General features: G+C 41.5%; 1 protein-coding gene across 3 annotated transcripts in view; it reads left to right on the forward strand.

The window, feature by feature from the left end:
- LOC112106944 (nesprin-1-like) overlaps window positions 1-11,711 on the forward strand; it is a 44,040-nt gene that overhangs the window by 21,107 nt on the left and 11,222 nt on the right. For 2 of the 3 annotated variants that reach the window (XM_026649756.2, XM_026649755.2), the window contains exons 7-13: window positions 2,340-2,531; window positions 3,416-3,749; window positions 5,875-6,017; window positions 7,799-7,925; window positions 9,038-9,249; window positions 10,553-10,753; window positions 11,306-11,434. In XM_026649756.2, coding sequence (XP_026505541.1) covers window positions 2,340-2,531; window positions 3,416-3,749; window positions 5,875-6,017; window positions 7,799-7,925; window positions 9,038-9,249; window positions 10,553-10,753; window positions 11,306-11,434 — 1,338 coding nt within the window. Of the gene's footprint in view, window positions 1-2,339; window positions 2,532-3,415; window positions 3,750-4,647; window positions 4,717-5,874; window positions 6,018-7,798; window positions 7,926-9,037; window positions 9,250-10,552; window positions 10,754-11,305; window positions 11,435-11,711 lie in introns of all 3 variants that reach the window. The other variant, XM_024200449.2, reaches the window with a different exon arrangement.

Here is an 11,711-nt window from a genome sequence, read left to right on the forward strand (position 1 = left end):
GTCACAGAGACCCAACCAAAATTTTTGAGCACACATCCTGGAAGCTATTTGAACAACCTTACGAGCTTCTCTTAGATTGTTGAACGAATCAGTAGTAGAAGTAGACTTCTAAGTGATCAGCACAGATCTTTTCCTGTCAGTGAGTGGCAGCAGTATCTCCAAATGGTCTACGTACCATTTTTTTCAGTTCTCTTTCCAAAACTCTTGATGGCCACATTGTACATACTTATCTTCAGCGCTTCCCATGCATCTGAAGCAGTTTCATTTGTTTTGACTGTCTTTGCTGCTACTTCTTTATAAAGCCCGTTTCTTGATAGGATCATTGATTTGGCACATGTCAATACGAGGTTGCATGGCAATTTTTTAGGTGCATCCTCTTAGCTTGAAATTTCACTTTGCAGCAGGCAAGAGAGTGTTCTGAGTCACAGTCTGAACTTTGGAAGGATCATGTATGCAAGATATCTTTCAAATACGTATGTCTTATCAGTACCAATTCCAGCTGATGCCAGTGCTTGGCCCTCAGGTGTCTCCACCAGGTGGTGTTTCTGATGTTACCAGCAAAGAAGGTGTTGGTCATGGATAAGCCTTGCCTGGCATAGAGCTTAAGAACTCTCTGACCCTTATCATTCATACATTCAATGCCATGCCTACCCAGAATCCGAGGCCAGATCTCAACATTGGATCCAACTCTTGCATTGAAGTCTCCAAGTATTAGGATGGGTTCTTTCCGTGGAATCTGCCAATCAGTTCTTCCAGCTGTTGGTAAAAGCTATCCTTCTCCTCATTGCTAGCCTGCAGAGTTGGCACGTAGACACTGATGAGGTTGATGAATCCTTTCTGTAGACTAACTTGAAGTTAGTCTATACGTATGGACACTGCAATCGGAGCTTCACACAATGACATAAATTCATTTCTGAGAGCAAAACCCACACCACACTCTCTCCTTACTGCTTCGGGTTTGCCATACCAGTAAATGGTGTAGTCCTTCTTCTCCCTTCTGAACTCTGTGTCGGAGAGCTGAGTTTCTGAAAAAGCTGCAGTATCAATTCTGAAACATGCAAGCTTGTTACTTAACACAAACATTTTCCTCAAATCCGAATTCAGATCAAAGTCGTATCCAGGGGTCAAAGTCCGACTATTCCAGCAAGCAATTCTATTTGTAAAAGCAGCAATTATATTTGTAAAAAAAAAAAAGTAAACAATGAGACAGGGCTTGTCTGACCCACCTTTTCTAGGGCCACCCTCACATGAGGCAAGCAGGCCATCCCTAAACTGTGCTGCTTGGAAATCTTGTTAGCTGCTCCACAGCCCTTATGCCTCTTTCAGATCCCTACAACCATCTTGCCAAGACCTTCAGCGCATACGCCTAGACAAAATTATGGAGGAGCAGAGGCTGCCATAGACATGTCACCCTCCCCCCTTTAGACCACTGAGCCAGAATCCAAAGTCAGAGAAAGTCTGGACGTTCAGTGACAGAGGTTATATCTCCCGCCAGAGAGCAAATTACATAGAGTTGCTAACTGCCCTGTGGCTTCAGCGTGAGCACCTTTTCTAATCAGGGTGAGATCCCTTAGCCTTTCTTCAACCAAGAAGTACATCCACAAGGTAGCGGAGGATGCAGTTTAATGTCATTCCCAGGTCATGAGCTCAGCCCCAGTACTGACACTACAGAACAAGATTATTAGAGTGTGTTAGGGTTCAGTGAGATAGAAGAGCTATGCCCACATGTGGTTGCATGGGTGGCAATTAAAGATGGGTTTTTAAAAAAGCATAGGGGATAACTCAGTGCTCTGATTTTTCCTCTCTTGATAAAATCATTTCCAATGGCAAGGTTATGTGTGTTATGGCTGAGGGCATAACTGCCCTGCCCTGTTTGTGCACGGTTTCTGCTCTACCACAATGTGACTCATTATTTGCTGAGAGCTCTGGAACATCTGCAGTGTAAATGGCACTACATAAAACAACTTGTTAGTATGTGTTAGTGTAGCTTTAGAATATGTATTCATTCTAACGACCTTATCTACCTAAGACTTTCAAAACTCACAGGAGTGGCTTGTTCAGAGGACAGTCCTCTTCCCAAATACAGCACGGTAAATCAGGAGACTTGCTGGGTAGAACTTTAAGTGCTACTTCATTAGCTTATATGGGAGAGTATGGCAAGGGAATGCTGAGTTGCACCATCAAATTGTGCTTACTCTGTGTAATGGTCCTTGTTTGTGATTGGTAAATATACCATCTCTGCTACAAAGCTCTGTAAGACATAGCATTCTTGGTAACTGAGAATTGCTTAATGTTGGTTTTAATGATAACATAAAGTCGTGGCTTTTTATGCTGCACAGGCTTTCCAGCAAGAGATCTCCCTGAACAACAATAAAATTGATCAGATAATTGTCCAGGGTGAGCAGCTGATAGAGAAAAGCGAACCCATAGATGCAGCTGTCATTGAAGAAGAACTGGATGAGCTCCGGCATTACTGTCAAGAGGTCTTTGGTCGCGTGGAACGCTACCACAAGAAATTGATCCGCCTTCCTGTATGTATCCTCTTTATTTCCTTTTTTTAAGATTTATTATTAATTTACAAATATAATAATGGTGAAAGAGTTTGTGATGGGGGGTGTAATGTATGTGACAAAACACCCCATAATCTTTACTTCTTGTAACCCTGATCCTTCCCTTCCCCCGCACCTCTGTGTGTTATCACATATTGTAGTGTTTTGTCTTATTCAGACTGCAGACTCTTCAGGGCAAAGAACCTCTCATTTCTATAAAGCATCATGAACACCTATGCATTATAAATCAGAGCTTTATGAATGAGAGTTATGATGCAGTAATGGAGACATAAAATTCTTCTTGCCCTGCAGGGTGAATTCTATTGAATAGCATTGAGTTCACAGAAATAAAGACACTCCTTCCTTGCAGGGCATATGGAACTTTAAATATCCAGAACTAAACGTACAGCTGGGAAGTGAGAGAGGGTGATTTTGGAAATCAAACTGGAAAGCACCCTGAGGGAAAGCAGTGAGAAGCGCTTTTCATAACATGAAAGAATAGATGAGAGCAGCAATCAAGATAAACGCCTTTTATAGTTTCTATAATTTGGTTCCAAAATGTTGCTCTAATTTTGCTGTCTGTGTAGAGATAATATCTAGAGAAAATTTGGAGACAGTTGCCTTACATGAGACTATACAGATGAGCATTAAGCAGTGAAGATGAATTTATTCTTAGCCTCTTTTACTCATTTTATCTTTTTATTTTATATGCATTTTTAAAAAAATCAAAGGAGGATCAAAGAAAGATACAAAATGGGAATCCTGTCAGTGTTATCCAGTGACATTTTTATCTCATTGACCCAGGTAGAAAGGACATTGTTTCCAAGGATTGAATTAATAGTCTCTGTTCTGGTGTTTCCTTCTAGCTGACAGACGATGAACATGACCTCTCTGACCGAGAGGTGGATCTGGATGAATCAGCAGATCTCTCTGACATACACTGGCACGACAAATCTGCAGACAGCATTCTCTTCCCACACCCCTCCTCCAACCTCTCACTGTCACTTGCCCAACCGATGAGAAGTGAGCGGTCAGGGCGGGATACTCCTGCAAGTGTAGATTCCATCCCCTTGGAATGGGATCATGACTATGACCTCAGTCGGGACTTGGAGACAGCCGTTTCGAGGGCACTGCACTTAGAGGAGGAGGAAGGACAAGAAGACAAAGATTTCTATCTTAGGGGAGCAGCTAGTATAGCAGGTATTGATTGCTTCTCTCATCTCTCTCTCTCTCTCAATAAAGGGAAATAAATATTGCATATAGGATCATACTGCTGGGGAGTTCCTAGGAATGGGAAAATATTCCAAAGAGCTTCAGAAGACCTCAAATAGCTGTCCTGGAATGGTGCCTTTAGTCTCCTGGTCTTTGACACAATATTACAGGCTTCTGGATGAGTGCAGGCTTGGAATATCACAGAGGCATATTCACTGAATGACAAAGAAGGAACTGGCTATTTTATTGCACCCTGTGTCTGCCAGATGTGACTGGTGTTGCCTATAACAGGGTTGGCTAATACAGTCTTTTGACTGGAGGAAATGGTACTGGATGATTGCAAGAAAAATGGGAGGGAGAGAAAATTCCAAGGAAACATCTGACACATTCACCCACTGGACCACATGTTAAAGTCTAAGTGAGTTTTTACTCAGTCCTTACTCAGGCAAGACTCACATTGACATCTTTGGGAAGTTTGACTTAGACTTCAAGACTTGGCCTTTTCTGAGTTCATGAAACCTGTCTGTCTGTATGACTATGTGCATATTGTGTAACAAATACTAATGAGGACTAATGTGTCTATATGTTTGAAGCATGTAGACATGGTCCATTTATTGTTAGAGAGGCCTACATTCAAGTTTCTGTTCTGTCTTTAATTGTGATTGTCTTGTGCTTGTCAGTTCCTTGACACCTTCTAAAAAGAGGCTGACTTAAAGCTATTTTCAACAGGAATTCTGTGATGCAATTTAACTCTGTTTATTCAAAAGGAATATGTGCTGGAAATTAGAATTGGTGATCTACTCTCCTTCCGGGAAAGCTGGTTTCCTGTTACAAGAAAACAACAGTTGCTGAGATATCAACTCAGATTGTGCTTGTATTTTTGCAGATGTAGAGATCCCAGAAAGCCCCGAGGCCTATGTAAAACTTACTGAAAATGCACTCAGAAATATCTCTGGTAGGCATCAAAAAAGCCTAAGCATAGCCAGACCCAGATAACCCAACCCAGACCTGTAACAGTGTCTTCTTCTCTTAGCTCATCTGCTGTACTTCTCACAGCTCACAAGAGAGATATTTTCTCACATGACAGCACTAGCATGTTAATGCAGAACTTTCCTGCTTTACTACCAGTCATAAAGGTCTTGTTTCTTCCATGCAACCAGCAGGAGTGGAAAGAGTTTTAAAAAGCTGGCTAGGGTGCAATACCTTTTAGCTAAAGTACTGGCTAATTAGATGTAGCTAATCAGTATTTTACTCAAATCGGTACCGGCTCCTTGTTGTCCAGACTCCAGTATTGTAGCAGAGGGATTCAAAATAAGAGATTCTTATAACAGGGTCCCAACCCTTGGTTTTCCTCTGGGAAGAGGCTGGTTTCATAAGGGATCATCTGCAGCTGTTAAAAAAAAAAATGTTGTTTTTGAACATCTCCTCCTACCTAAACCAATGGAGATCAGGCATATTCCAGAAGTGACTTGATCTCTAGGAAGAAACCACAAATTTGCCATGTTTTAGAAGCATTGCCTGCTGGAGCTGGTGGATGTAACTATAACAGCATTGCTTGGTATTTACATACTGCTTTTCGTGTTCAAAAGTAGTATAGAAATAGAATCCTTACGGTACACCAAAATTCCACTCTATTAGCTTCAGGGGAAATGCCACAATGTCTACTGCAAAAAGAAGTGAGAGAAAAAAATTGAACTTAGTCCTGAGTGATTGCCAGGTCTGAAAAGGAGCGATGTCACAGAAAATGTCACTGTGAGAGGCTGGTATAAAGCCCACTGAGAATTTAGTCTTCCAGGGAGATCAAGAATTATTTTGGGGAAAGAGTCTCTTCAAAACAAGTTGCAGGCCTATTTGCACCTATGGAAGCTTTAATACTGTCCTCATGGCAAGTATTAGTATTCATCAGTATAACCATCTGTGCTCTGGAAAGTTGCTAACCCACTAACGTAATCAGTTACAAATTTGCTTTGTCATTCCCCAACACATGCTATTGCAGCCACCTTTTCCATGCTGTCTAACCTGGTTAGTAATTCTTATGTTTTTCCTTGGATATAAAGCAAAGGCTTTGAAAAATCTCAAATCAGTAGTCACATCTTTTGTAATTTTGCCACAGGAGAACCAGGTGCCTTGGAAACACACATCCGTCAGCTGGACAAGGCCTTAGACACTAGTCGTTTCCAAATACAGCAAACAGAAAATATCATTCGCAGCAAAACACCCACAGGACCGGAACTAGATTCCAGTTACAAAGGATATGTGAGTACAAGGTGTATTGCCACCTAGTGACTGCATTTAAAATAACATTAAGTTTTTGTGGATACAGACTAACACAGCTACCCCTCTGATACTTAAAATAACAGTTCTTGTGACAGGGGACTATATTTAGAGTACAAGTGCTAATAAATTAACATAGAATAGCCATTTTAAAAATGGCTCTTGCAATAGAACAGATGGTTCGGTATAAAGCTATTACTGCCTCTCAGCCCCATTCACACACACACAATCTCTACCCTCAATCACATACAGTTATTGTTACTTTAAGGTTATGTAATTATTTGTGAGTTTATAATACCATGAGATTGTAGGAACATAACCCCAGTAGGTTCATTTTCCAATTAAATTTGTGTCGATATCCCAGAGTAATTTCACACGCACCCATTTATCCCTCTGAGATCATTCTTGTTTTCTAAAAAAAACTTCCTTACCTCTTAAAATCAGAATTTTATAGACTAATGCCTGATATTTGTTTTAATGACGCATTATAAACATGTTGTATATGGGAATCAGTGATAAAAAATTTTATGAGAAAACTTTGTAGAATAAACCTCAACAAACAGCATTGTAAGCAGCTAGGTTTAATTTGGTCCTCCCTTTGTGCAGCAGGATGGGCTTGATGACTTCTCGAGGTCCCTTTCAGTCCTACATTTCTATGATTCTATGACATTCCTGTCAGAAAGATTTTGTGTGTGGATACACCATAATTTTTCCACTCTTGTGTAACTTTCTTTCACTCCCCAAGTCTCGCAGTATCCTCTTTTTTCCAGCTACTAGGGCAGATGTCCCCAAACTGTGGCGTGCGTCTCCCCTCCCAGGGACACGCGGAGGAACCTTCAAAAGGGCGTGGCAGGGCCCAGGCCAGCCCCCACGGGGTGCAGGGAGGGAGCGTCATCCAGTGCTCCCCGCCCCCAGCTCTGCTCTGGTCCCACCCGCAGCCACATCCCTGCAGCCAGTCCTGCACCTGGCCCTGGCCCTGGCCCCAGCCTCAGTGCGGCTTTGCTCCCGGCCCTGCCCCCAGCCTCAGCTGCTGGCCACGGCTCCATTCACGGACCAGGGTCAAGGCAGGGAGCAGGGCTGGGAGCAGAGCCACACCTGGGCAAGGGCCCGGCTGCTAGCCCCCACCTCAGTCCAGGTCCTGCCCCAGCCTCGGCCCCGGGCTGTGGCTCCAGCCCCACCTCCAGCTGCAGCCTCAGCCTTGGCCCCCTTACCCCTGTTCGCGATCGTTTCTCTCCACCCACCAACTGAGCCATGGCCCCGCTCCCAGCCATGGCTTGGCGGGGCGCACAGGGGTAAAGGGGGGGCATGACACTCAAAAGTTTGGACACCACCGTCCTAGTGTCTTAGTGTTTATAGAAAAAATGTCACCTGAAGACATCCATTCTTTGACTCTGGCAATATCCTGATACAGTGGCACTGAATTATTTCTGTTAGTGGCGTTTGGGCCTCTACTCTACGTTTAATCCCTTAAATCTCACATGTACAGTTCTTTTTTGTGTGTGGATCAATGCAAAAATGATAAAAATAATATCGAGACACACCGCATCTCATTGAGATTGTATTGGCCAGGGTATCTAATGGCTTTTGAGACAGAAAGATACCCTCACAATTGGCAGATCATTAAAACAATAGACTGCTTCCCATTCTGTCATGTCAAGACCCATTTTCAGAATGTTTTTGAAAATTGCTTTGTAATTAGCCTTTTACCTCTAGAGTTATTCTACCATGGCATAGATTAATGAGAACTATTTATTTTTAAACAGATGAAGCTACTGGGTGAGTGCAGTGGCAGCATAGACTCAGTCAAAAGGCTTGGTTACAAACTGAAAGAGGAAGAGGAAAAGCTCTCTGGATTTATAAACCTGAATAGTACTGAAACACAAACAGCTGGTACGTAGTGTTGAATCCTTCCATGGGAAACACATATGAAATGAGCAGCAATATGTATAGTATTGTCAGAGTAAGCACTTGGGATTATGCAGGAAAGTAGGAATTTGCTTCATATTGACCATTTTAAGTAACTCATCACATTATATCTATCCCTAAGCACTTGAGCAAATCTCTCTAGATGCTGTACATACAAGTTAGATATCTTCTGATAGGAAAAAAGGGTTTAAAGTTGAGTTTACAAAATACCCTTTGTGCCTATTTTAATCACTGATCTAAATTACTTTTACATTTTTAGCAAAGTGAATATTGTAACCTGCTCCTCTCTAAACCACATGCACATGGGGTGAATGACTATGGAAAACAGCCTTTACTTATCTCCATGTAACGTAGATGTTTGTCTTCTACACTGGCAGTAATTTAAACATATTTATGGAAGGACAAGCGTTTTTATTGAAAAGGTCCAAGGATGTGTGCAGATAGCAATAATTATATGTGCAGATGGCTAGTTAAATATATAAATGGCCATCTGCAAATACAAAATCCTTATTGCACACACAGTCATTCGTTATATGAATGAAACAGCTTTATCCATGGGACTAGGTTTCAGGAGAGAAATAAGGCACTCCTGAGTTCTAATCCTGGCTGTGGCATGGATTTGCTGTGTAGCCTTGGACAAGCCACTTAGTCTCTTGCCTCAGTGTCCCCAACTGTAAAGTGGGGATAATAATATAATTGCCTACATCGCAGGGCTGTTGTGAAGATTAACTAATGTCTGCAAAGAGTTTAGTAAACGTAAGTGCTGTAATATAGGTAGGTATAAGTGTGCGTGCAAATATAGACGGATAGTATATCCCTTGTATACTACACAGTGGGCTAAATATTTAATTGCATAAAGTCATAGAAGTGAGAGTTGAAAAAGACTTAGATGAGCTGGTCCATCTTTTGCTATGTAAAGCCACGTACCCAGTGTTGTCTTAACTTAATGTTCTGTGTGATAATGTTTTGTTTAGGCTGCTGTATACTGAGTGTTGTATTTAATGTAAACATGGATGTAATTGTGCATATTATGTATATGCCTTTGTTTTTATTGTGTTATGTCTCTGTTTGGGCAGGTGTGATTGATCGCTGGGAGTTAATCCAGGCCCAAGCTCTAAGCAAGGAACTCAGAATGAAACAGAACCTTCAGCAGTGGCAGCAGTTCAACTCTGACCTGAACAACATTTGGGTTTGGTTACTGGAGACTGAAGAGGAGCTAGAGAAACTCTGTCATCTTGATCTCAGCACCGACATACAAACCATTGAGCTCCGAATTAAAAAACTGAAAGTAAGGTTTTATCTCCGTTTTCTGGCAGTTGCTTCAGTAATGGCCTACTATGCATCCTGTGCATTGCACTCCATTCATGAGATATAGTTGATATTTGGTATTCACTTTCTGCATTCCCTGCACAGGAGAATGTGACTAATGATTGGGGTGAGGAACTGGAAAAATGGTTTGAGAAATCACTTATTTGCAGAAAAATAAACCACCACCATTTTCCTGAAATTCCAAATAAATGTTGGAAACCACTCTATATGCAAGCTACATTTTCAGAATAGCAGAAGCCAGCTGAATTAATGAAGCTGAGAAAAGGCCAAGTTAAGTAAATTAAAATCTGTCCTAGCCCAGCTCATGGCAAAACCCAGCCGTTTTTAAAAGAAATGGTACTCTTCTATTTTTCTGTTCATTACAATCTCTTCTTTCTCTGGGTCCTGACATTGTGCCCTCCTAGGGGTCCTAAGCTTGGTGCACTCTGCTACCACTCTACCAACCCAGGTTCAGTTGCTGGATTGAGTGTCTCCTACCCTGGGCGAGAAGGATGTCAGAGCCAATGTGAAGGCAGCATGTTCAGCACTTGGAGTATTGGGGAGAGAGAGAATGCTGCTTTCAGTGACCCCTCTAGTCAATTCAGGAGCAGCATTAATGTGTTTTAGATGGAATCCAGTCCAGGTGCCCTCACTGTGATATGGGGCATTATGAGGACATGGGGAAAAGGATGTAAACTAGAGAGAAAAATGGAATCTTCCACAAGAATCCTCTTTTTCTCCTTTGGAAGAAAAAAAAAAGAATAATATGGACTGTGGTCTCAAGATGATGAACATAAAAAAGCCAACATAATTTTCAACATAACTGAGAGGCAGAAGCTTTAGTGTTGTCAAGCATTTGTCAGGAGCTATACCACAATTTTTCCCTGTATCTCATATTTGCTCCAACATTTGCATAACTAGGCTGTATGTTTTTTGCCAGGCCTTCCTCGTCTTTCAGACATTTGAAACACAAGCCAGTTCTTCTGATCTTTAAAATTTAGCCATGACAACAGGGTTTTAAATCTTAAAAGTTTAACTGGCTTATACTAAGTTTTATTGCGAACATAAAATAGTAGATGTTAAAGAGTGAACATTTGCAGTATTACCACAATTGCCACAGATATTTCCTGTCCTAAGTAAAGAGGGAACCTGGTTAGCTAAAATACTCTTGCATTACCGTACAGCAAATAATTGCTCTTTAATGGCAACCACTACATTTGATTCTTCTAAAAGTCTGTAGCATGCTTACTGGGTGTTTTTAACTCCATTCTCCTGTCATCCAGGAGTTGCAGAAAGCTGTTGATAACCGCAAAGCGATCGTCCTGTCCATCAACCTGTGCAGCTCCGAATTCACTCAATCTGATAGCGAAGAAAGCAAGAAGCTGCAGGAGCGCCTATCTCAGATGAACATGCGCTGGGAACGTGTATGCAGTATGATTGAAGAATGGCGTTGCTCACTGCAGGATGCGCTAATGCAATGTCAGGTCAGTATTGGTGTGTGGGATCTTGTTCCCTTCTTGGACATAATGAGGAATTCTAGAGATGGTGGGATTCATTTTCTCTCTCACACACAGACACACACACACACTTCACAGTTTCCTACTCTGAAAGATCAAACCTAATTCTGCCCACATATGCAAACTAAAATGCAGTTTGTGAAGCCTGGCTCTTGAAAGATCTTTGTGCGTTACCTGAAGCATGTGTTCTAAGTCCATGTTCCAGGTATTCTAAACTGAAGTATAGTTAAAAGATGATTCTCCACAGCTATATTCTGTATGCTAGCATTCACACCTATGCAAAGCAAATGCAAAGTGGGTGTAAACCACTACCAGAGCAGAACAGTATTCATGCAGTGGCTGGGGTATCAGGCCCATCAAGTATTTGCAATAATACTGTAATATAGTATACTAATATAGGCTTGTAATACTATAGTAATATAAGAATATAGCCAATCGAATCTGTTGTGGGAAATAGGATGTGGCAGAAAACCTCAGCATAATTCAGGGCTCTCTTAAGATCTCACATGTCTCTTGTAGGATTTCCATGAAATGAGCCATGGTTTGCTGCTTTGGTTGGAGAACATTGACAGAAGGAAAAATGAGATCTTGCCTATTAATCCAAACCAAGACTTGGACACTCTGCAGGATCATCACAGACTGCTAATGGTAGGATCATAAATGCCTGGAATGTTTAAAGCCTTCAAAAAAATTCACAAGCAGAGAGAAGGTAGTTCTTGAGGTTAGTGATTGGTCTGTGAGGTATACAGTATACTTAACCCTGTGGTACTAAGAAGGTCAGGGATTCTCTTTAGCATGGGTAGAGGGGGTAGTGAAATTGGTGGTTAAAAACATTTGGTTTAATATAGAAAACATCTGTCTAATTACCTTATTGGCTGTTGTTTGTTTGTTTGTTTGTTTGTTTGTTTGTTTGTTTGTTTGTTTG

This window comes from Terrapene carolina, unplaced genomic scaffold, assembly GCF_002925995.2.
Source record: "Terrapene carolina triunguis isolate 2854851 unplaced genomic scaffold, T_m_triunguis-2.0 Scaffold85, whole genome shotgun sequence".
Classification (NCBI taxonomy): Eukaryota; Metazoa; Chordata; order Testudines; family Emydidae; genus Terrapene; species Terrapene triunguis.